Source organism: Schistocerca gregaria, chromosome X (genome assembly GCF_023897955.1).
Source record: "Schistocerca gregaria isolate iqSchGreg1 chromosome X, iqSchGreg1.2, whole genome shotgun sequence".
Lineage (NCBI taxonomy): Eukaryota > Metazoa > Arthropoda > Insecta > Orthoptera > Acrididae > Schistocerca > Schistocerca gregaria.
Window position 1 is genome coordinate 872,017,977 of NC_064931.1, and position 27,099 is coordinate 872,045,075.

A 27,099-nucleotide genomic window follows, 5' to 3' on the forward strand; every position below is an offset into this window, starting at 1 on the left:
AAATGCATCCCAGTTAACTTTTGTGGTAGCACGTATGGCACTATCAATGTATCACCCAGTACATCTGCCTATACGTTGATTGAGAATCAGTGTTGATGACCTCTTTCCTGAATTGCTTGGGAATTTACATCTGCCCATACATGCTGGTTATTGATATTAGCAGTACCGCCTCTTGTGAACCCTGCATCATCAGTAAATGAAATCTCGGATGTGAACAGTGGATCTGCAGCACACTACTTCTGCAACAATCATTCGCAGAACCACTGGTTGCCCCATTATGATCCTGTGGCCTTAGGGCCTGAACATGTCATAGGTGGTATCGGTACAGCAATTGTTAATAAAGTACCCCGCTGGTAATAGAGTGATGAGACATGTCTTCTGCTGCTGCTAATCACTGCACAATGGTCTCAGGGGTTTCTTCCACCAAATGTAGCACACGCTCCTCCACGTAAGGTGTGCAGATGGTGCTGGGCCTTCCACAGTCAGTCTCCCGAGGTGCAAAGTACCTCTGTCCCTCAGACTCTAGATAAGTCTCCTGAACAGCTTATCAGAGAGCACTCTGCACTGTGTATATTTTTCAGTATAGAGGCACTGGCTCGTAGGCTATGTCCATTTGCTGTACCATAGCAGAATGTCATATCTGCCCTTTCACTTATCGAGTACTAGGCTTCCACTGCTAACAAGTGATAGAAGAGAGAAAATGTGAATGTATATGCAAACAGCACAATAACAGTAAGCACATAGGTGAACCTACATTTGGAAGAAGGTAAAACACCATAAAACATACCCAGGGTTGACAGTACTGTACAAGAAGACACACAAACATGGCAAAAACTAACATACAACACAACCCAAACAACACAGCTGACTGCAGACCACCTAACGGTAAGTAGAGTACAGTGAATAAGACATCTTAATATCCTGCTGACAGATTTGATGGAGCGCCAGTGCAGTGACTGTGCTAATATCTGCAACCATGCATCACACAGCCCTTCCTATAAATACATGTTTATCTCGAAAAGTATGCATTTCCATACCCATGTTTGTTGGACTTCCTTCTACGTACATTCTCTGTACTTTATAAACTGAAGGTGTTATATTTTCAGATTGCACAATGTGGAAGGCGACTGCTGGACAAAATCTACAGATAGCTGATGGAAATGACGATGACTGGGAGACAGACCCAGATTTTGTTAACGATGTTACTGAACAGGAACAGCGATGGGGATCCCGAACAGTTGAAGGCTCAGGGAGAACTGTTGGTGCAATAGAGTAATTATGGAGCAAGCTCATTTTTACTTTATATATATATATATAAAATCATAGTGTGGTGCAAACCTAACTGCCTTATGCTGATTCTCCCTGACAGATATGGTACCGTTACTTTGTCTCGTGAATTGTAAATTTTCGAACATATACAGTCGGTGATTTCTTGCCAGGCAGAACTCTGTTGGCTGTTGTGCATTCCACAAGACACTAATTTGATTGCATGAAGTTTAATACACTGCTTCTTGCTTTATCTGTAGTGAATTGCTGTCACACACATCACTTTGCCCATTAAAACTTAACTTCATAATTACTGATAAGCTGAAGAGTACTATACATGCCAAACAGACTCGGTATGTGATTCTACAAAGAATGCATCATTTATCAGATAAAGGGTCAATTTTAAATGTTTACAGACCTGTATTCACACAAAAGTGTAAAACCATATGGTGGATCAATTTCTCTCTGTTTGTCAATAAAAGTTGTACTTGTTCTAAATGAAAGTACATGTACATTGCTGTTTTCTCTTGACTACTCAACAGCCCAGTAGAGTTAAACTTAATTGATAGGTGTACTGCAGTGGTGCAGATGAAAGCTGAACCTGATACATAAATTACAGTCAATATCTGTGCATATGTTTCTTAACTGGTTCCAGACCTAAAGACATTGAGTGATCAGCAGGACATCTCACTATTATGATGACAATAACAGTAATATTTAGGGATTGCAGTGTTGAGATTTCAGACTAGTGAAACTAATTGAAAACTTGTGCACATTTTGTAGGTTGCTTCACATAAAGTGTATAACGTCTTTCGGTCATTATTATTATTATTATTATTATTATTATTATTATTATTATTATTTTTATGGTGGGATGGTCACAGACATCTACTGGTTGGTTTTGAAGGTGCTGTAAATTGCTGAGGCAAGCAATCTTCTGCATGCAAGTTTCAAAGCTGTTTCATCTTACACCTGTACCACCAAAGAATCTTTGGTTTGGTGTGTAGAAAGTTAAAGATAATAAAAAATTTGGATAAGAATATTATTTGAAGAATAATATATGTACTAGATTTGGGGACAGTGGCACTTATTCTTCTTATAAACACAAATTGGCTGTTGACAGTACAGCTAAAATAGGTGCTCCTCTAGAAGATTGAGTAGTAGAAATTTGCAACAACATTTGTGCAAAAGATGAAAATATTTATGTTCAGAGCTGTATTCTTTGTTAAAACATGCAAGAACATAAAAGCTATTGGTCAAAACATTTATCTATTCAGTAAACCAGTGCATATTCCAAAGATACACTTGCAGTACAATGGCTGAGTTAATAATGCTTTTTATGGGATACCAAGGCCAAAATTAAATTTGTCAGACACACTCATTATTTCGTTGTTGTCAATCACATGACCTGATAAAGTGCAGTGAGTATTCAAATTGAATCATATTGGAAAACTAGACATGAAATGAGCTATGAAGTACAGTGAAGATGAAACACGGAAAAGAACAGAACAACAACTCCTTGTTGCTCACTTACCTTTGTGCAAGGCAGTGGTGACCATGAACTGCACTGCATAGGAATTAAACCTATATTTCAGGGTGGTCACAGAGGTCAAGATCTGTTGAGGCTTATGAAAGATTCTATAGAAACACACTATGCTGCAGTGTTTACAAACTACAATTTGAATACATCATCATCACAATCTTATTTAATTACCCTCTGTTAAACAAATAAATTATAAATTCAGTTGACACTGTGGGTGTGGAACTTGAGCTCATGATCATATTTGAAGTAGTGTTTGGCTTGAAAAATAACTACTTATGGGTTGATACTGAACTGATGCAAAACAGTTCCTTCTTTAAGTTAAAGTTTACCATGTTTATTTGCAGTGCTTGTTGACTGCATCATAAAATTAATGTATGTAGGTGGAGTCAACATGGTTGATTGAACTATATGACATTATGGTTTATTATTTTATGTCAAAATGTTTATAGAAAAAAATCCTGTTTTGGCTAATAACTGTTGCAGTAATAACCCAAGCTGACAATCAGTGCAAACAATGCTTCACTAACATCCCACTGAATGAAAACCAAAGTTCATTTCCTACACTTATTACTACTTTTATCATGACACCATATGATAACTCAAGTTCAAAGTATAAAATACTTTGGGAAAACACCCAAGTCTCACATTGACTTCTCTTGCAAAATTGATAACTTTCCACTATGTAGTTTATACTGTTTGGAAACTAAGAAGACTAATCTGTCTGTACTGTCCTGTCATGAAGTCTAGGCAAGTTTGCATAAATGACATCTTGTGTGAAGGACACTAAAATTCATGTTAATTTTCGTGGTATACAGTGTATGAACATTCAATTATTTCTCATGTAATGTAAAATCAATGAATGAGACTTTTCGTAAATAGTAAATTAAAGTACAAGAAATTATGAATATAATTTTGTTTGTACCATTTTTTTAACTTAGAACTATAATTGTACGTTTGTACACGAATTCTTCATGTCTTACTTTTACATAATTAATATGGGGTAAAGGTGATAAGGTGCCTAGTTTTTCATGCTGGCGTGTGTTTCCATGTGTTATTCAATTTATCTGCATTGAATTTCCAACTCTCTGGAATCTTAAGTGTAGCTGTTTCTTGTAAGTCCTTAATATGTGCTTCAATGGGTTTTTCTCATGGCACTAGCTGTACCAGATACCTTTACTACCAATATTTTCTGCTCCAGCCCTGTACAGTAGGCAGCACTTAGCTGTATGTGGCCACAAATTCTTACTTTCATTCACTTACCTGGAGTGAACTTTTCTGCAGTCTTTACTAAATGGAAAATACTTCTTTCAATAAACATTTTGACGTAAAATAATAAACCATAATGTCATATAGTTCAATCAACCATGTTGACTCCACCTACATACATTAATTTTATGATGCAGTCAACAAGCACTGCAAATAAACATGATAAACTTTAACTTAAAGAAGGAACTGTTTTGCATCAGTTCAGTATCAACCCATAAGTAGTTATTTTTCAAGCCAAACACTACTTCAAATATGATCATGAGCTCAAGTTCCACACCCACAGTGTCAACTGAATTTATAATTTATTACTTACTGTGCTGATCTCCTTAAAGCTGGACTGGATGCACACAACTAAGTGACACATCTGTGTACGACTGCCCTTGATGGAATTTCATAACATGCTCAAAGCAGGTGTTCATTCTGGTAAATCCTCTCACAGGTCAAACTTTCTGACAGAAAGCTATGACAATTTTAAATTATTAGATTTTAAACTTGGAGAAACTTACTCTTACTTAAAACAGTTCAAGATCTCATGTACTATGCAGTCTTCTCACAGCGTGTATATTGGTCAAACCGAGTGACCAATTAGCACTCACGTGTCAGAGCATGAATGCTACATATTACTGAGGCAACTCAGCAAATCATCAATAGCTGAATACAACGTGGAATGCAGCCAGACTATCAATTTTCAAGAAGTCAGTGAACTTGCTTGGCAGCTCCAGTGAACTTGCTTGGCAGCTATCGACACAGCAGGGAACAATAAAGGAGGCTATTGAAACACATAATTGAGCATCCCAACTGCATGAGCAAGAAGTATAGCTACAAGTTGCTGAAGGCCTGTCTGCCAGAAATTCCAGGTGCCCTGAAGAGAACAGCTACATGTATTCACCAGCCAACAGCTCCACAAGACTTAGGTTTACATGCATGAACAATTGGCCACGAAAGAACTGCCATGCGGCATCGACATCTTGCTACAGGAAAACACTGCGATGTCAGTACAAGTTGACTGTTGGCTGCTGATTCGTTATTGCCTGACAATCACCTTTTAGAGTCTCCTCCACAGGCATCTCGACTTCAAACTGTCTAATGTAATACCAGAATGTGATGTCAGTTGTCACCTAATAATCAAAATAAAATCCCTGAAAAGAACCACTGTAAAGACACTTGAAACACCTGTTTTATAGTTGTTTACATACTTCAACTGTTGCAGCCTAACACTGAAAAGATTTTATTTAAATTGACATAGCCCTGTACACTTAATTCTAGCTGTGTTCAATGAGTTTTACTGGACATTTGAAAGCCTGTTGTTTAAATTTTTAGTGAGACTTCCATCAGTGCAAAAATTTTCGCGTGGAACATATACTCTTTGATACCTTTCAAGCAGTTGTGAAATTGAACCTTTCAGGCAGTTTTGAGATAACTTTCTATATATTTTTTAGTTTATCATGTTATATTTCTGCAGTGAAATTGGGATTGCGAGGCCAAAAGTGCAGGAGGTCATGTCCATATGTAGGATGATAAGAGTGGAGAAACTTCAGGATAAGGAAATCAGGCACAAGTACATAACAGCGATCTCAGAAAGGTACCAGTTAGTTGAATGTAGTCAATTACAGTCATTGGAAAAGGAATGGACAAGGTACAGGGACACAGTACTAGAAGTGGCTAAAGAATGTCTTGGAACAGTAGTGTGTAAAAGTAGGATGAAGCAAACAGCTTGGTGGAATGACACAGTCAAGGCAGCCTGTAAAAGGAAAAAGAAGGCGTATCAAAAATAGCTACATACTAGAACTCAGGTAGACGGAGAAAGTTATGTTGAAGAAAGAAACAAAGCCAAACAGATAATTGCAGCATCCAAGAAGAAATCTTGGGAAGACTTTGGAGACAGGTTGGAGACTATGGGTCAACCTGCTGGAAAAGCATTCTGGAGTGTAATTAGCAGTCTTCGAAAGGGAGGTAAGAAGGAAATGACAAGTATTTTGGACAGGTCAGGAAAACTGCTGGTGAATCCTGTGGATGCCTTGGGTAGATGGAGGGAATATTTTGAAGAGTTGCTCAATGTAGGTGAAAATACGATCAGTAATGTTTCAGATTTCGAGGTAGAATGGGATAGGAATGATGATGGAAACAGGATCACATTTGAGGAAGTGGAGAAAATGATCAATAGATTGCAGTGCAATAAAGCATCTGGGGTGGATGAAATTAAGTCGGAACTCATCAAATACAGTGGAATGTCAGGTCTTAAATGGCTACACAGGATAATTGAAATGGCCTGGGAGTCGGGACAGGTTCCATCAGACTGGACAAAAGCAGTAATCACACCAATCTTTAAACATGGAAACAGAAAAGATTGTAACAACTACAGAGGTCTCTCTTTAATCAGCGTTGTGGGTAAAATCTTATCAGGTATTGTTAAAAGGAAAGTGCGAGTATTAGTTGAGGACCACTTGGATGAAAATCAGTGTGGGTTTAGGCCTCTTAGAGGTTGTCAGCATAATATCTTTAGCTTACGGCAAATAATGGAGAAGTGTTATGAATGGAACAGGGAACTGTATCTATGCTTTAAAGATCTAGAAAAGGCATATGACCGGGTTCCTAGGAAGAAGTTATTGTCTGTTCTACGAGATTATGGAATAGGAGGCAAACTTTTGCAAGCAATTAAAGGTCTTTACATGGATAGTCAAGCAGCAGTTAGGGTTGACGGTAAATTGAGTTCATGGTTCAGAGTAGTTTCAGGGGTAAGACAAGGCTGCAACCTGTATCCACTGTTGTTCATGTTATTTATGGATCATATGTTGAAAACAATAGACTGGCTGGGTGAGATCAAGATATGTGAACACAAAATAAGCAGTCTTGCATATGCGGATGACTTAGTTGTGATGGCAGATTCGATTGAAAGTTTGCAATGTAATATTTCAGAGCTACCGTATTTACTTGAATCTAAGCTGCACTTTATTTCCGGTTTTTGTAATCCAAAAAACCGTATGTGGCTCAGAATCGAGTGCAAAGCAAGTGGGAGTTCTGAAAAATGTAGGTGGGTGCCGCCACAACTAACTTCTGCCGTCGAATATATGTAGCGCTACACAGGCATGCTTTGTAGGCACAAAGATAAATACTGGCACCAAAACCTCTGTGTCAGTAAATAAATTTTAAAAAAAAGGGGTGGAAGACGAGCTTTTTTCCTCCGCCCCGAGTTTCGAGCACTGCATTTTGGTACATTATCCAATGAAGTAAATACAAATTCCATATTTTTCATCTTCGAATGTAGCAGCATTTCAACGTACTACAAAAATCCGACTGGCAAGACTGTTAGGGATGTTTGTCAATATGGCCAACTCTACGTTCTGAATTTTTTCCTACCTGTGAGAAGAGATGGTTGCTAATAGGAACTTTTATGAATTGTGAATCACATGCAGTATTCTCTTCACCATAAGAATAATACAAATGTAAACATTTTGCCATGTATTGTTTCGTGTTTGCTGCTATCTCATTTAAATCCTGTCCTCCTAATAAACTATGAAACTAGATCGAGACAACAGCAAACGTGGAAGAATATACATATCATGTCATGTTTATATTCGTATTAGTCTTATGCCTACTAGTGATAAAGTCAGAAATGAAGAACGGCAATTGACTAGATTTTTAAATCTAAGATGACAGGCCGTAAACACGCACTATCAGAATGTAATGAACTAAAGAGGCGCCTGCAAAGATTTTCAAACGGAGAAAAATTTTTGCTAAACTTTCGTTCGGAACATCATCTATCATACGCAGTCTATTATTTGGTTCTTGTTGTTCATTATCAAAGAGAGCAGTAGTGTAAGTAACAACAAATAGCAGTCTCATGCCATTGTTTCGCTAATGAGACGATTCCTTTCTTTTTTTTTTTTTCTTGTAAGAGGCGGTAGCGCGCACAAAAGCAAATCATGCCGCGAACGGTGACAGGCTGTAAACATGCACTATCAGAATGCAACAAACAATGCATGACACAGTACAATAATGCATTTTCAGCTTAGAATGACGTATACACCTATAACAAAGAAAACAGCGCTCATCAGATCAAAGGAAAATAAGCAATCAATTCAAACCAGGTGAAGCACGTGAAAAAGGAAGGGTACCTGGATAAATACGGACGGAGCGCCCGACGCATAGCAATGGCTACTTGGTAAACCTTAACTGCTAAGCTTACGACTCGAACCAAACTACTGTAGCTGTATTGTCATTCATTCGACCTAAATTGTGTCTCATATTACAATAGACCAACTTTGTTTCAATTTGGAGATGGCCTAAAACTTTTCTCTCCCCTTGAATTTCGAGTCTCAAATTTCAGGTGCGGCTTAAGATTCGGGAAAATTTTTTTTCCTTGATTTCGAGTCTCATTTTTCAGGTGCAGCTTAGATTCGAGTGCGGCTTAGATTCGAGTAAATACGGTAGATCAGAAATGTAAGGACTATGGTATGAAGATTAGCATCTCCAAAACGAAAGTAATGTCAGTGGGAAAGAAATATAAACGGATTGAGTGCTAAATAGGAGGAACAAAGTTAGAACAGGTGGACGGGTTCAAGTACTTTAGGATGCATATTCTCACAGGATGGCAACATAGTGAAAGAACTGGAAGCGAGGTGTAGCAAAGCTAATGCAGTGAGCGCTCAGCTACGATCTACTCTCTTCTGCAAGAAGGAAGTCAGTACCAAGACTATGTTATGTGTGCACCGTTCTATCTTTCGACCAACTTTGTTGTATGGGAGCGAATGCTGGGTGGATTCAGGTTACCTTATCAACAAGGTTTGAGGTCACGGATATGAAAGTAGCTAGGATGATTGCAGGTACTAGTAGATGGGAACAATGGCAAGAGGGTGTGCACAGTGAGGAAATCAAAGAAAAACTGAGAATGAACTCTATAGATGTAGCAGTCAGGATGAACAGGCTTAGATGGTGGGGTCATGTTACACGCATGAGAGAAACAAGGTTACTCAAGAGACTCATGGGTTCAGCAGTAGAGGGTAGGAGGAGTCGGGGCAGACCAAGGAGAAGGTACCAGGATTCGGTTAAGAATGATTTTGAAGTAATAGGTCTAACATCAGAACAGACACCAATGTTAGCACTGAATAGGGGATCATGGAGGAATTTTATAAGGGGGCTATGCTCCAGACTGCACGCTGAAAGGCATAATCGGTCTTAGATGATGATGATGATGATGATGATGATGATGATGATGATGATGATGATGATATATTTCTGGGGAGTCCATAGTAGTCTGTAAAAACTTGGAGAAGGTTGTGCATTTTGTCAATTACTTCGTTCCATCAAAAAGTAGTATGTGAGTTACTTTTCTTTTATGTGCCCTGAAAGGAAGTTTTCCTTGTTTCTGAAACAAGAAATCTGAGAACAAAGTGCATTTTAAACCATTAGCTGCATCAGGAAACTGACATTCTTTATGATTTAAAGAATCAGCAACAGCCTGATTTAATATTTTGGCTGATAAAAAGTTCATTTCTTTTTTGGTGGAGTTTGGATGATAGTGTGACAAAATTTACTTACAACTGGGAGTTCTAAAGAACTTTGCCCGTGGCATTGTAGACATGTGGAATCTATTTCAGATTTGATCCTTCAAATGTGTTTATTATAATTGTCTGCTGTGCCATCATAGTTCTGGTCTCTCTTTCTTTGTATGACCTTTCACATGCTTGGCTGCATAAATATGTTTTGTAGTCTACCATATTGTATTTCCCTTACTCCAAAAAAATCCACCATGATTGCCTTGGCCATGACTTGAATCACTACAATCTCTTTTTCAAAAAAAAATTAATTTATAAAATAGTGAATTTGTTTGGCTTTTACTTCCTGTGGATAAGGTGGTATGATTTCTGAAGATTACAAAGTATGGCTATAAATAGCTGCACTTGCAGCGTGAGTTGGTTTCACAAACACACACAGTACCATCTGTTGTCATCACACTTCTAATACAAATACTCCTAGTAAAGCATTAGACTACAAAAGAACTATTATCATTCATAATATAATGGCAGCTACTCCTGTCATCTTATTGCCATAAATAGACCTGTCATAGTGTCTGTATCCATATTTGTAGGCAAACAGGTTAAACACACAACCAAGGAATGCCATGCAGTCATGAATCTACTTCAAAGACTTTTTTCCAGAATGTTTGTGATATGATTACATTGATTTTCTAGTGAAAGGTGACTGCCACACATCTGTATAGAAATTTTTTACTGCAGAAATGAAAGAAAAAAGTGCACAGCAGATTACAAGAAAGATCCTTTTCCAGTGTGATTAATATATTAGTTTTTTCATGTCCAAGTTTGATATCAAAGTTTTTCTTGAGGATATTCCCCACTTTTCAGATTCAGTTCACTTGACTTAGATTAGCTTTCATTCCAGTGGATCTATAGCGAGGAGATCCTCCAGGATGTAAAACTTGCAAGAAAAGAAGAATGCACAATAAATATTTACAAAGAAAACAGATATGCGAGGGTTGGAACTTTAATAGTGGCAACTATTTATTTACAGCTTGTACAAAATAGATATATGTTTCAAAGTTTTACTGACCAAATCTTTGTGGTGTGAACTCAAGAATGCCCAGCAGAGGCCTATTTAAGGAACTGGGGGCACTAACTATTGCTTCCCAATGTAGTTATTCCTTAACAAATTAGTCATTACAAATACATCTCTTTTTTCAAACCTACAATTCATTTCTTGGAATCAATCTTAGAAATAAGAATAATATTCACGAAGATATAAAGTCATTTACTTCAGTTTGGAATTGCATCCATTATTCAGAAACACACATTTTCAATAAATTTCCAGCAGCTATAAGAATTTTAACTACCAATAAAGTTCAGTTTACGATAGGCCTAAACAATTTATGCGTGGCCAATTCCTTCCACTTCATTGATGAATTTCTTAGCAGAACTGATTGATGAAAATACAATATTAATAATATGAGGGTGATTCATACATAAATAGTTATCATTTGTTATACAGTTATTGGTCAATCATTTACACAACTGAATCCAGCATAGCGTCCTGCACACACTACATACTTTTGCCAGCAATTAATTCACAAAAAGCCTTGTTCATAAAAAGTCTGAGGGTGCGTCATCAACTAATTGTGCACATGCTTCTTGACATCTTCTGTTTTCGAATCGTTACCCTCCAAATAATTCTTTCATGGATTAAAAAAAAAGTAGTCCGCGAGGGGGGGAGTGTCAAATCTGGACTCTAGGGATGGTGTTCGGTGGTTTCCCAGTGCATAGCCTCCAATCTGTCCCTTCTGAAACTCACAATGTGTGGCTTAGCATTGTCATAGAAATGGATGACATCTCTGATGTGCATTCCTGATCTTTTGTTTCAGGAGACAGTTTTTGCTGACATTAATGACTAGTAGTAGTTAGCTGCATTCACCATACATCAGTCATGAAGATATCAATGTTAACACTCCTCTGTAGTCAAGAAACACAGTCACAAGAATTTTCCGCATAAAGAGGTGGGTTTTGGCCTTCACGGGGCAGGCTTCCTCCTTTCTTCACCACTCCTTACTCGTCATTTTCGATTCTCAAGTGTAATAATGGACCCATGTCTCATCACATGTGATGATATACTTCAAAAAATTCTCCCCTTCTAGCCAGAATCAATTCAGAAGTCTCTCACGGATTTTCAACCAGACCTGTTTCTTCTTCTTCTTCTTCTTCTTCTTCTTCTTCTTCTTCTTCTTCGTTCCATTAACGATTTTGGAACCCATCAAGCATTAATTTTTCTAAAGCCAAACTGTTCACTGTTAATGGCATGAGTATTTGCAATGCTGATACCCACTTCTGCTGTGATTTCTTCAACACTGTATCAGTGATCACCTATAATAAGCTTTTGAACAGCACAGACGCTGTCATATGTGAGGCTTGACCTTGGACAACTAGTAGGACCCTCATTCTGTACACTTTTTTCAGCCACCCTTAAACTCTATGGCCCGAGTAAAAACTCAGTTCTGGGATAGTACAGTGTCCCCAAACTGTGCCTTCAAATGAGTTAAAATCTCTGAGGGTTTAACTCCTTCAAGGGTTAAAAACTTCATCATAATACACAGCACAACAGACAAAGGAACCTCTTGTTCACTCATGGCTGTACTGAGGCCAGAACAGAGTGCAGCAGCAAACCAAGCTGGTTCCCTCTCCCTATCGTACCAATTTACAATCCCCCTCTCCCCACTCCCACTAAACCATCCTGCTTGGATTTGCTTGTGCAGGACAATGGCACAATTACTGTTTATATTTAAATCACCCTCATATAAAATAACATGAGTATTATGTACAGTATGACTTCTATACAAATTCAATGCCGTAATGTGATTATTGTAAATAAGTATTTTGAAATGGTTTTTCTAGGTAATGCGTGGCAACTATAGGCAACAAATTGTCATATACTCGTCAGTATATTGAATATTTTCATGTTTTGTTATTACCTTTTAAACGAAAATATATTTAAGATTTTTTGACTTATTCCACATCCACAAAGGTCATTTCACTTGCGATCTGGGGAAGGAACATTAATACGAGGGTTGGAACTTTAATAGTGGCAACTATTTATTTACAGCTCGTACAAAATAGATACATGTTTCAAAGTTTTACTGACTTTCAAAGTAGTCACAGCATTGTGTATAACCCGTTGCCAGCGATGTGGAAGTTGTAGGATACTCTTAGCAGTGAAATGAATTGTTGGTTTGAAAAAGAGATATATTTGTAATGACTAATTTGTTAAGGAATAACTGTATTGGGAAGCAATAGTTAGTGTCCCCAGTTCCTTAAATAGGCCTCTGCTGGGCATTCTTGAGTTCACACCACAAATGATTCATATTACATATTTTTAGGCATGGAGAACCCTAGCTGGGCTTGATGAGTTACCCCAAAAATAATCCCATATAACATTATAGAATGTAAGTAAGCAAAGTATGCAAGCTCTTTTATTTTTGTACCACCAATGGCTGGCAAAATTTGCATTGCAGATAGAGAGTTGCTTATGTGTTTTAGCAGTTCTGTGGTGTATTCCTTCCAGTTGAATTTATTATCAAGTTGTAATCCCAAGAATTTAACACTGCCAACTTTATTTATCTGCTTGTCATCATATTTTAGGCATTTACTCGGACAAAAACTCTTAAAAGTCCTGATCTGAATATAGTGTTTTCTTTTTTGTTGTTTTTTTTTCCTCCAAAGAGTTTGTGGTGAAGAATTGACTAGGAACCATTTATTAATGTCCATGAAAATTTCATAAACTGAACTTTCTAAGACTAGATTTGCTATTTATTGCAATGTTTGTGTTGTCTGCAAACAAAGCAACTTGACATCTGGTAATGTTACTGATTAAAGGTCACTAATATATACAAGAAAAAGTAAGAGCACTAAGATGGAACCTTGTGGGACACCACATATAATTAGTTCCCAGTTGGATCATAGCTGAATGCTTAATACATGTGTCTTTCGTATGACAGCCTTTTTTTTTTACTGTCGAGATCTAGGATTTGAATCATTTTCCAGCATTTCCTGTTATGCCCCAATATTCTAATTTACTTAAAAGGATATTGTGATTAACACAGTCAGATGCCTTCAACACATCACAAAATATACCAGTAGTCTGTAACTTATTGTCCAATGAATTAAGTATAAGGGTCAGTCAAATGAAAATGAGAAGAGGTGCACGCCTGGATAGAATTGTGATTCTGTAGGCAACCACAAATGTTTTTCTGTGAAGGCATTGACTATATCTTCTCAAAGTGTGATAAATATGTTAACAGTTATGAGATTTACTTTTGGGATAATAAACAGTTTACCTACTTTTTCCACCTGTCTTATTTTTATTTGAGTGCCCCTTATACCTTATCACTGTATGTGTATCTAGCCTTCTCAATATCCGAATATCTGTACTATGACTTTGGCAATTTATTATTGGTGGCCAAACAGTTAAAAAACTGACTGTGTATTACTTTTCTAAAATTTTTGACAATGCTGGCAAAAGTGAAAGTGGATGGAAATGTGGTGGTATTTCTTTTATCTCCATTCTTAAACAAACATTTAAGTTTAGCACATTTCAGCCAATCAGGAAATGTTCCACTGATAAATGACTCATTACACAAATAACTTAATATGTTACCAAACTCAGAAGCACAGTCTTTAATTAACTTTGTTGATATTTTATCATAACTACTAAAATAATTTAATTTTACATGTTTTATAGTGGGCATTACTTTTGCTGATGTAGTGAGGGTCATATTATTGAAGTTGTGTGTAATGACTGTTCTGAGATATTCCATAATAGCATCTAGTGAACGTGACAACTTCACCTCTTCAGTAACAGTTATGTAATGCTTGTTAAATAGATTTGTAACACTGCACACACATTTCACCAATGTATCATTTACTCCTAATGCTGTTTGCTCTTCATCTCTGGTTCTGTCAGTCTCCTCCTTCATTATATACCATATTGTATTTATTTGCTATCTGAGGAGATTATCATCTTCCTGCAATGCATTTGCTTTGATATGAGTATTACTATCTGCAATATTTTGCGGTATATCTTGTAATGAATACAGCATCAGCATCAGAGCTGTTTCTGACTGAGACATACAACTTCCTTTTTATCTTACAAGAGATATTTGTTTCCTGAGTAATCCAATACTTCTTTGTAGACTTTGGTAATCTATTTATTTCCTGTTTTCAGGATTCAGTTGTCTTGGCCTGCTTTTTATTTCCTGACATGGAAGAAGTTTAAGTAAGTCTGCAGGCTTTTGTGCCTTAAGGTAAAATCTTCTGTGTTGTTAGGACACATTATATTTCATCAGACAATTGACACTTTGACATCTCTGCTGGGAACTTCTTCAGGATCTTATGGCGTCCCCTGTAGACTGAGCACTGTCAGAGACCAATGTCGCCTTCTTTTATAAACAGACGTGTTCACGTGCTTGTGCTGGAAATGTGGGATTATTGGATAAAAATCTTATGGCTACAATCGGTGGGTCATCATCACTGGATAGTGATAACAGACACGAAAGCATGCAAACTAACATAAAATGCTTGTATGTGCATGATGTTCCTACCACCCACAGAAGATTGGAGAACCTGTGCAGAAGAAGAAGTAAATTACTGAGTGATTGGTCTTCTCTTTCCTGTTGTTGTGATAATGATGTAATCCTCAAATTATCCAGAATTAGTGAACACGTGCAGACAATGAAAGCCAGGAGGATTTACCAAAGGGCAAGCCAAACTTCATGAAAGAATCCAGCAAATGTGCAAAGACTTTAATTATTTCAGCTTCATTTTTGTTGCTTTTCATTTTCCACTGGCAACAACTCTCTCGCTTCAGGACTGGGAAAATTGGACAGTATAACGATTAATCATTCGGCAAGATTTCCACATTTCAGTGCTATGAAACAGAAAGAGAAATTTGAGAAACTAACAGATAAACTACACAAGAAAGACAACATTGTGTATCTGAAATGAGTAGCAGTGAATCTCCCATCAGGGGTACTCAATGATGCAGATGTCTCAGTTCTGGGCAAAGTTCTGAATTTCGCAACTACACTCCTTGTTTCATCTTGAAATTGCAGGTCAAAGAAGTGAGACAAGATGTGTTGAGAATTCTACAAAAATTGAAACCACCCAAAAGCAGCATATCGGCACAAGAAAGGAAAGCTTTTAATGAACACAAGAGATAAGGGGAATGATGAAGTTCTTATGAACATTTTGGAAGACCATGACAAGATGAAACAACTATTAGCTTACTCTTTGTACTGAAAGTTTAAAAATGATCTGACAAACAGAATCATTCAGAAAGTGAAAAATTTGATATCAGAGTCCAAAGTGGGTAGCTCTTATTACAAAGAATCCATCAGCTCAAATACCTGTCTCACCCAGAATGTGTGGACTACCCAAGATACACAAAGAATCAGTTCCTTCGAGATCTATAGTGAATGAGATTAACTCATAAACTTACGTTTTAGCAAGTCTTTTGTCTGGAAAACATGTCGTTGGAAAAGCAAATACTTTTGTAAAAGATTCAAAACTTTCTTAGAAATTATAAGCATGGTGAAGATATCAGCAAGTGACATTTTTGTTAGCTTCGATGTGACATCGCTATTTACAAACATCCCAGTATCAGATACAATGGAGATCATAAGGGAGAAAGTTGCACCAGATGTTTATGACTTAATTAATTTATGTCTTTGATGAGCTATTTTAAGTATGATGATGAGATAGATTATTTTGAGCAACAGGCATTAAGTAGTGCTCCTTTGAACAGACTGATGGTTTTGTTATGAGCTCACCCTTGTCGAACAGTAGCAGCTGACATTTTTATGGATTATTTTGAGCAACAGGTATTAAGTAGTGCTCCTTTGAAGACTTCCTGTTGAATCTGCTATGTGGATGATACGTTTGTTATATGGCCACACAGCAAAGAGGAGCTTCATGGGTTCCATACTTCTTAACTGCAATTCATCCCAAATTTGTCTTGGAGGTTGAAAGTGAGATTGGTCTCCCGCTCCTAGATGTGTTGGTGTATGAAAGATCTGACAACACACTAGGACACAAGAGTATATAGGAAGCCAACCAACACAAATAAGTATTGAGATGCCACTTTGCACCTTTACCCAGCCCAGACACAAGCAGTGCTCAACACACTGTCTTTACGTGTCTTCCACAACAGCTTGGAATTAGAGCTGGATTTTTTAAAGAAGACTTTGAAGTCCAGTGGCTGTCACAGTTTGTCTATAGACATGGCTTTTAAGTGAAATATTAATTTTGCTAATAGAAATAACGAGGAACTGCCGTCTCACTCTGTTATTGTTTGTTTCTGGGGCCACTGATCACTGAAGCTGAATTCTAAAGAAAAAGGGTATTCAGACCACTTTAGTCAAACCAAAATAAAAGACTTTCTCCAATGGAAAACGTATGACAGTTGATTGCCTCTATGAAATAATGTGTGGCTGCAGCAAAGTGTATATAGGTACATCAAACCATGTTTAACAATTGTGGTGGTTGCTGTAGAATTTTGAAAGAGGGGGTGTTCTGCGTAGACTGTAAGTTATGGTTTCATTGGGGCGAATGTATTAGCGAGGAAACAAGGGCAGAAAATGAGGCTCTTCCATGGCAGTGTAGATTATGTAGAAAGGACAGAAAAATCTCGGAACAGTGGGCAAAAAATTGTGCTCTTAAGGCTGAATTAGAAAACACGAACTTGGAATTATGTAGGTTAAAGGAGGAAAAAGAGACTGGGAACTGGGAAAAGGTAGCAAGCAAAGGGCGAAAAAGAGAAACAGTTGTAAAAACTCTAGAAATTCAATTAGAGATCAGTTTGGCTTGCTATCTGAAGTGGAGGAAGGGCTCCATCCAGATGTAGTGGAAAGCAGGTTGAAGCAGAGTATTAGCTTAAAGAAAAAAGAAAGGTCAGGATCAAACCAGAATTGGAAAAGAAGAATTCTGCTTATAGGCAGCAGTCATGGGACGGGTGTGGGCCAGCTGCTTCAAGAGAAATTAGGTGCAGGTTACCAGGTCACAAGTTTTGTGAAACCAAGTGCTAGCCTTAGCCAGGTGACAGAAAACTTAGATCAGCTATGCAGGGACTTTGAGAAGGAAGATCAGGTAATTATAGTTCGGGGAGCAGGAAACAGCCTGGCTATGAATCCAAGATACACTATTAGGAGTGACCTGGATAAAATAGGAGCAGATACTGAGTACACAATGTAGGGTTTGTGCAGGTCTTTCAGCGCCATGATCAGCCCTGGGTAAACACTGCTGTAAGGCATGTTAACACTGAGCTGAACAGGATGCTCTAGACAGTGGCAAAATCTCACGTAAGTGTTGTTCCAGTAAATGTTATTCATACATGGGGATACTCTACACATGGCGTGAACCTGAACAGGATGGGGAAAAGTAAGTTAGCTTCTCTATTAGCAGAAACTGTAAGGGGGTCCACAGTCACACGAGGGATGATCCTGTGGTTAATGGGTCCAGGCAGACAGATTTTTTAGGTTAAAGCCGAAGTCCACACAGATGACAATCAAGATAAATAGAATAAAAGAAACTCCATGTACAGTTAATAGGGGTATAGCTAAGGGCAATATCAACATACTTCATCAAAATATCAGGGGAATAAAAAATAAAGTAGATGAGCTATTAGTGTGTTTAGATGATCTCAAAAATAAGAATGAGATTGGTATACTCTGTCTGTCTGAACACCATGTAACTGTGGGCATGGATAGTGTCAGTATAAGTGGGTATAATTTAGCATCCTACACTTGTAGATCTACGATGGATAAAGGAGGAGTTGCCATTTTCATAAAACAAGCGTATAAATGCAAAACTGTAAAAGTAAGCAAATTTTGTTTTGATCAGCACTTTGAGGTTTGTGCATGTGAACTTCAGCTAGATAATGTAGTATTGATATTAGCAACAGTGTACAGGTCCCCATCAGGAGACTGGGAGCTGTTCATAAAAAAGTTTGCCTCCCTATTATGCTGTCTGTCAGACAAGAAGAAGTTATTAATCTGTGGTGATTTCAATGTAAACTTTCTAAGTAATTCTGATAGGAAAAGTGAACTAGAAGTGTTATTAACAACATATAACTTAGAATCAGTAATCAATTTCCCTACACGTATAGCTCAGGACAGTAGCATGCTAATAGATAATGTATTTGTACAGAAAGGGGATGTAAAACAAATACTTGCTTTCCCTGTGGTAAATGGATTGTCAGACCATGACGCACAACTGGTTAACTTACAAAACATAACAGTGTGTACAGTTCAGAAACCATTAAGTAAAAGTGAGAGGTCGCTCAACCCGGTATCTATACAGCACTTCATAGAAAGCTTAAGAAAAGTTAATTGGGGAGATGTATATAATGAGCCAAATGCTAATGATAAGTGCAACATATTTTTTGATAAATTTATATCCCTCTTTGAACATTGTTTCCCAAAGGAAATTACTAAATGTAACACCACACACTTTTCAAATGAACCATGGATTACTACAGGTATTAAAGTGTCTTCAGAAAGAAAAAGAAAACTATATGAGACAGCAAGAACTAGTAAAGACCCAGAAGTAGTTTCACACTATAAAAATATTGTAACATACTGAGAAAAGTTGTAAGGAAATCAAAAAATATGTATATAAGAGAAGAAATTAACAACTCTGGCAATAAAATGAAATCAATATGGAATGTTGGTAGACGGGAGACAGTAAAAGTAACTACTGGGGTAGGTAGTATTACTGTTAAAGAGAATGAGACCATCCTAACCAACAGTACACAAGTAGCTAATGTATTTAACAATGATTTCTTAAGTGTAGGAGGAAACATTGGCGAGAACAGTTCAAAAGAAAAAGCCATTGAAGAGTCTGTTTTGAAAAAAATTAGTCAGATTAAGTTTCACCTAACAACCTCTTGTGAAATAAGTAAAATTATTAAATCTCTGAAAAATAATTGTTCTGTTGGAGTAGATGACATCTCTAATAAGACATTAAAACAATGTGGAGCAATTAGAGCTGATGTTTTGAGTAACACATGTAATGCATCACTAACTCAAGGTATTTTCCAAAACTGGTTAAAATATGCCATTGTCGGGCCTCTCAACAAAAAGGGGACACCACAGATGTCGATAATAATTGGCCAGTATCCTTGCTTACAGCATTCTCAAAAATCTTTGAGAAAGTAATGTACTCGAGTAGTCAGACATCTCAACAGTAATGGGATACTTAGTAAATCACAGTTTTTCAATCTCATTTTGTTCTCTTTTGTTCGTTGCATCTGTTTGGGGTGGACGTCATAAGACATCCGTTTTAAGTTCGTTCTTGATCGGTTAACTCAGTTTTTTTTATTACAAATGGCAGCTAACCCTCTGACCGAATACGCTGAGCTACCGTGCCGGTTAGTTTGGATTTCAAAAGTGCTGTTCCACTGAGACAGCAATTTACAATTTGACTGTCCACATAATAGAGTCTTTAAATAGTAAAATGTTACCAATAGGAATTTTCTGTGACTTGATCAAAGCATTTGATTGTGTGAACCATGACATTATGTTACAGAAATTACAATTCTGTGGTATAAATGGAATAGCATATGAGTGGTTTAAGTCATACCTACAGAACAGGAAGCAAAAAGTTTCCTTATATGGGTCAAGTGATTTAAATAAGTTTTCCACTTCATCTAACTGGGGTGAAATTACATCAGGTGTTCCACAGGGTTCAACCATGGGTCCCCTTATGTCCTTGATATATGTGAATGACCTCTCTTCTTATAATCTGAAACAGGAAGCTGAACTGACACTGTTTGCTGATGATACAAGCATCATTATTAATCCAGTAAAATAAATTCCAATTGAAAATGATACAAAATAAGGTCTTTGGAAAAGTCATTAATTGGTTTTCTGCAAATGGGCTTGCTCTAAACTTTGAAAAAATACAGTACATCTATTTTTGTGCTGGAAAAAGCACAGTTCCTTCAATAAATATAACACATCAACAGAAGTCAGTGGACAGGGTAGAGCATACTAAGTTTTTGCATGTACTTGTAGATGAGAATCTTAATTGGAAAATTCATTTTTGAATCTCCTAAAGTGACTAGGTTCAGCAACTTTTGCGATCAGAGTAATTGCCATTTTTGAGGATATAGACATTACTAAGCTAACATGCTTTGCATACTTTCATTCTCTGACGTCATACGGGATAATATTTTGGGGTAGCTCAACATTTAGACAAAAAGTATTCACTGCTCAAAAGAAAGTGGTTAGAATAATGTGTGGGGTTCATAGTTGCACATCTTGTAGGCATCTTTTTTAAAGATTGGGAATTCTTACAACAGCCTCACAATACATCTACTCACTAATGAAATTTGTTCTCAACAACATGGACCAGTTTAAAAATAACAGTGACATCCATGAGAAAAAAGGAAGACTTACACTATCTTTGGCACAGAAAGGGGTAAAATATGCTGCTATAAAAATTTTCGACAAATTACCAGGTGAAATAAGGTGTCTGACAGACAGCAGTAATAGCTTCAAAAATAAATTGAAATCATATTTCCTTGACAACTCCTTCTATACCATAGATGAATTCTTGAATAGGAATAAATAAATCTATAAATATAGAATGTAGTATATGCATTTTGTGCCATTTAAGGGAATGGGGTAAATAATAGAAATATTAATCTTTAACTCTGTATTCACACGTAACTTCAATAGAGAGGATGACTGTAGGCTTTTGTCATTGTGGTTTCCTGCCATCAAGGAAGTTAATCTCCAGTCATGGCGTATGAACAGTACAGTGTCCTGGAAGCCTTTCTGGACAGCAATATTTTGGATAAACATTCCTTGTCTCTAATTCTGCCCATTTCACTTCTAGCCAATGATGATGGCCCACCAATAGCAGCAGGGGAAATTTTAACCAACAACTCTTCTTCAGTGTAAGTGTGGGAAAAATCCCTTTCGAACCAATGATGTTAGCCCAACAACAGTAGCCACAAGAGTTTTAGCCAATAACCCCCTTCTTTGGCATTAGTGCAGGAATACTTCCCTTAGTATCCAATGATGATGGCCCACCAATGGTAGCCACAAGATTTTTATACATTAGTCCCACTTCTCCAACACAAGTGCAGGAAAACTTCTCTTTATAATAGGATGTGACACTTGTCTCTGACAATGCTCAGTCTACAGTGGACACCATAAGAGCCTGAAGAAGATCCTAGGAGAGGTGTCAAAACATTGACCATTTGATGAAATATGACGTGACCTAACAACCCAGCAGATTTTAACTTCAGTGAAAAAAATTAGCCATCAAGAGATGTTCAATATCACACAAAACATTGGTAAAAGATTGATACAATCTCATCCTTTGAATGAGACTTATAAACTTATTTATCATGGATCATACAGTGAAGGCTTTCATTGCCAGTATTTACATCCTTTGTGTTTTTTGTTATATGGGCATTGGGTATGGCCAAGGGTGTGTTTTTATGGCTAATGCTTGATCTCCAATCTTTGATCTTCTAATCCTAGAAACATCATCCAGATGATGTAAAGATGCAGTTGATGTTTTCAGTTAAATAAGCACTGTTCTATCTTTACTATTGTGCAAGTTTATCAAATGGCCACAGTGTTTAGATTTCTCCGTGTACATAAATTGCTTTGGCCATCGTTAAATGATGGGACATTTCTATAGTGGACATAAAGCTCAGATATTTTAATAATCAATGTAGAAGTCTGATGTACATATGCCATCTTTAGTGATCCTACTGGCAGTTGAGCATTTACCACAGCTATCAAAGTAGACTGACTGAATGATTTGAGTGACCAAAAAAAGGTTTTTTAAGTTGCTAATGAACCCAAATGTATTCAGTGCTCAAACTATAATCATTATCTGTAAAACTTAAGGATGAGATAGGTAAAGTATTATAAAATATTAACTAGTAGATGGGAATGTACAAAAGTGCAGGAGCATGTTGCCAGAGGTTTCCCAGTCATGTACAGGAAGTTGGATGTCACATTGTGTGAGGTCAGCATGACTATAACACCAAATAGGGCTGTCCCTGCAACATGAGGCAGTTGAAAGGACAGTAGAAGACAGCACTTGTCAATCAGTGGGCAGTTACAGTGCATTGTGGTGGTGTTTTTCATTACAGTATGGCCCAGAGACAACATTCGGATGACTTCACACAAGGAAGAATCGTCAGGATACTGGAAGAAAGACAAAGTTTGATGGTGTAGCCCAAGAGTTTGGGATTGCTCACAGCTTTGTTTAATGTGCACGGAGAGCATTACGGACCACAGGCACTGCTGCCCGAAGGAGGGGAGTTGGTTGACCGTGGTCAGCTACAGCAGCAGATGACTGCCAACCAACAAGTAGTGGAGTCGTGTGCTCTTCTTGGATGAAGACAGATTCAGTCTGGGTGGTGATTCTTGACATACCCTCATGTTGCGAGAGGTGGGAACGTGTAATCCACCCAGAAACACTGTCGAACATCACCGTTTTGGTGGTCGTCCTTTTATGTTGTTGGGAGGCACAGTTTTGCGTGGGCATATTGAAATCCAAATCTTTGAACATGGTGTACTCACCGGTCAACATACTGTGACACTGTACTCCTTCTCCATTCACATCTTTTCAAGGGTGCATTTGTCTCTGACTTTATTTTTATGGATGATAGCGCATGGCCACATCAAACTGTGCAGGTGGAGCAGCTCTCGGAATGAGAGGATATTTGGCAAAAGGACTTGCCTGCTCATTCCCCTGATTTAAATCCCATCGAGCATGTGTGGGTGCATTGGTGAGATGTATTGCAATGTGTCCACACTCTCCAATGACCACCCAGCAGTTTTCTACCACGCTGGTGGAGGAATGGATCACCGTGCCACAAGAACTTCTTACCGTGTCCCATCATTTGTAATGATCAGGGTAATATCATAAATTGTGGTGACTTCCATGTGCAATTATTGTCTTTGAATAGAAGTGTCATTTCTGTCTGTATCGTGTATTTCTTTCAGTTGCCTTCTTTAGTGCGCTGTAGTAGTTCTTTCTATGTATGGTTCATGTTTCATCAATCTTACTTGACACTAACACATCATGTGAAAGTTACTTTCATCCTTAATTTTTGTACATCAGTGTATTTCATCAGCTACTTTGTGCTTATTCCCCTGTTATCCAACATCAGGCTAGGTTAGCACGTTTATTGTGCTTCTCCATTTTCCTCTGTTTTTCCACCATTCTTCTTCCATAAGTGTTTTGTTCCAGTCCCGATTCTTTCTTCTTAAACTTGTGTCTGATGAGTCTTGCTGTAGGTCTTGCTCTTGCCCACAAATATGGCCTCCACCATTCATTTTGGTATTCTTCCAACTTTCATTCTCTTTTTGTGTCCAAGTCATTTTAACCTGTTTTCAGTTCTCTCGTTCATCTTTTATGCACCACTATGGACTACATTAATTTCATAACTACATAACTGTGTTACTACTGAACTACATTAATTTCTGTTGTTTCTTTCCTTCCTTCCCCTCCACATTTACTTCATTCCTTCGTAGTGTTGTTCTCTTTTTACTTCAGACCATGCTGCACTAATCTTCCGTTTAGCCTTTTCTGGAATACTTACACAATTTTGTAACTTTGCTTTAAGTGAGGCATGTACTTGGATGTCTTCATGATCGATTTTGAGTTTTTTCTTGTTCTCCTTTGATCGCTAAGTCAGTCATTTTCAATTTGGCTACATAACTGCATAATTTTCTTATGTGCCTATTATGGTCCATTCTTTGAATATGATTAAAAAAGCAATTCATCGCTTCTTAATTAAATCTGCAGTTTTTTTTTATAAATGTGTAAATTCAGTGTTACTGTATTAAAAGAAATAGCGTGTTATAGTTGTATTAAATCTGTCATTATGTATGGTATAGTTTTCAAATAGAGTTTCACGGATACTGAAGCTGCAGAAGAAGGTTGCCAGAAAGTGTACACTACTCAACAAAAAGAACTTTTTGCCCCTGATTTTGAATCTACAAACACTTACTGTTCCCTCCTTTTATGAAATTATATTCGCATTACTCCACAGACAGAAAATATTTGACAAGAAACATTTTAAACATACTTACAACATGAGATACAAAGAGAGTTTTATATTTTCCACACACTAACTGAAATTACATGCACAGTCTCCACAATACATAGGAATGAAAGTATATAACAAATTAACAGACAGAAACATACTTAATATGAAGTCAGGTCTTCTAAAATCATATTGCAAGATATCCTGTGGAAGAAATGCTACTATTCAATGGGAGAGTTTATGGAGAATGAACTGAGCCTTTTTTTCTGTAGCAAAACTGTTGTTATTAAGAGTCTGTTATTAGCATCAGTTGTTTATTACGAAGCTTAACTACAAATTTGTGACATATCTGATGTATCTGAATCAAATGATTTAAAGTATGTCTTTTATGATACTAATAAATCACAATTCTTAATTGTTTTGAATTGGCCCTAATATTTTCTTAATATCCTTCTTTCAGTGATTTCCAATTTCTTCATCATCATTTTCATGATCAGTAACAGGCATTCCGCAGCATGAAGTACTTCTGGGCTATTTACTGTTGCATAGTATTTGAACTTGGCATTTATGGACATTGATTTTTGTTATAGATATCATTGATTAAATGATGCGCTATTTTAATTTTGGCTGTTCTTAAGTGAACTGGTTCTTTTCATGACACATTTTTTCTTGTTTTTTTCTTTTCAATACTTGAATATATTGTTCAAATTAATTTATCCATATTTAGGGAGAAAATATGGGAAACCAAAGGTTATCTACAATTTGAACAGAAATCAGTCTCCAGTTATGAGAGTGGAAGGACATGAAAGGGAAGCAGTAGTTAGAAGGGCATGAGACACAGTTGTAGCCTAGTCCTCATGTTATTTGATCTGTACATTGAGCAAGCTGTGTAGGAACCTAAAGAGAAATTTGCAAAGATAGTTAAAGTTCAGGGAGAAGGAATAAGAATTGGGCAACAAAATAACTGACGATGATTAAAGTAGAGAGGATACAGAATGAAGACTGGCACTAGCAAAAAAAGTATTTCTAAAGAAGAGAAATTTTTCAACATCGAATATAAATTTAAATGTTAGGAAGACTTTTCTGAAGGTATTTGTACGGAGTGTAGCTATCGTGTCTGCCCGCTTAGTTTGGCGGACGAGAAATGCTCACATAGATTTTGTAGGACAAGTTTAATTGACAAGAAGCGATACATCTTCTCTGACATGCGTTGAGTACAATGTAAGAATTAATTACTTTAGAAATACAATATCTTCTTAAATAAGAATGAACTGTATTGAAAAGAAAGTTTCTTTCTTCTTCTTCTTCTTCTTCTTCTCCTCTCTTTTCCTCTCTCTCTTTTTTTTTTTTTTTTGACAAAAAAAAGAAATAACAGCATTATTTATATGGAAGACAAAGGCCTGAGCAAAACAGTTACTTATGGGATAAAGAATAAACATCAATACTGACTGAAGGCCTTTAGGAAAATAACCACTATTGGAAAATGCCACTAACTGCTAAATACACAATGCACTACCCTAGCAAAAGTTCAAGTCCCGACAGGACAGTCAAAAGAATACTGTGATAATTGTAAACTTAGATTCGGTACAAGTTGAAGACCGAGGAGGACAGTCCAGTATCAGAGCTCCAGTATGATGGAACACAGTTGAGTCCAGAGTAGCAATAATGAAACAAAGACCTGTATTCTTGCAAGTCCACAAGGTGATCACTGACTCGGAAATTGTTGTTGCCGTAACAGTGGTTCCAAAATGAGTTACCGATTGATGGAATTTCACTGCGTTCAGTACCTGGCCTGGGAGCCCACTCGGAGTGAATCGGTTATTGTGGCGCATGCGCCAGCCTGAATAATATAGCCCGGATGCCAGTATACCGTAGGCACTACTTTCAGTCACATGGCCTGCAGAGGAGAATAGGTCCATAGGACCATCAACCTTTTTTGGCACTCGGGACAGTGCGTGGTCGCTAGGCGGGTCGTGGCCGAGTTGCGTATCTGTCTGCGGGAAGGCTGGCCCCTGCGAGTTATGTGATTGCTTCTCTCAGATGTATTGTTGGCTGCTAGGTGGGTAGATGCGAGGCGTATCTCTCCCCTCCCCCCTCCTCCTCCCTCCCCTCCAAAAGAGTGGAGAGGTGGTGGCCAATCCCCTCACGACTGTGTGGAGAAAGTTGGATCCCAGCTGGTGGCGTGTAGAGTAACTGAGAGTCTCCTCCTCCTCCTGCTCCTCCTCCTCCTGTGATCAGCTGCTGATGGGAGCAGCCTATGGGTGTGTTCATGTGACTAGAGTGGGTGGGCCCAAAGCAGGCAGCAGTGAGCTTCCTGGAGTCAGCCTGTAAGGAGACCAGGCTGGACATAGAGGGTAGAAAACTGTGTGGGGAGAACATGGAAACAGAGATAGAATAATTGGTGCACAGGAGCACTAGGATGAGAATTCATTGTGCCCTCAGGATTAGAA

General features: G+C 37.6%; 1 protein-coding gene across 1 annotated transcript in view; it reads left to right on the plus strand.

The window, feature by feature from the left end:
- Nucleotides 1-27,099, plus strand: part of LOC126297757 (src substrate cortactin) — a 136,059-nt gene that overhangs the window by 11,430 nt on the left and 97,530 nt on the right. Inside the window, exon 2 of the mRNA XM_049988932.1 lies at nt 1,107-1,272. Coding sequence (XP_049844889.1) covers nt 1,115-1,272 — 158 coding nt within the window. The 5' untranslated portion in view covers nt 1,107-1,114. The remainder of the gene's footprint in view (nt 1-1,106; nt 1,273-27,099) is intronic.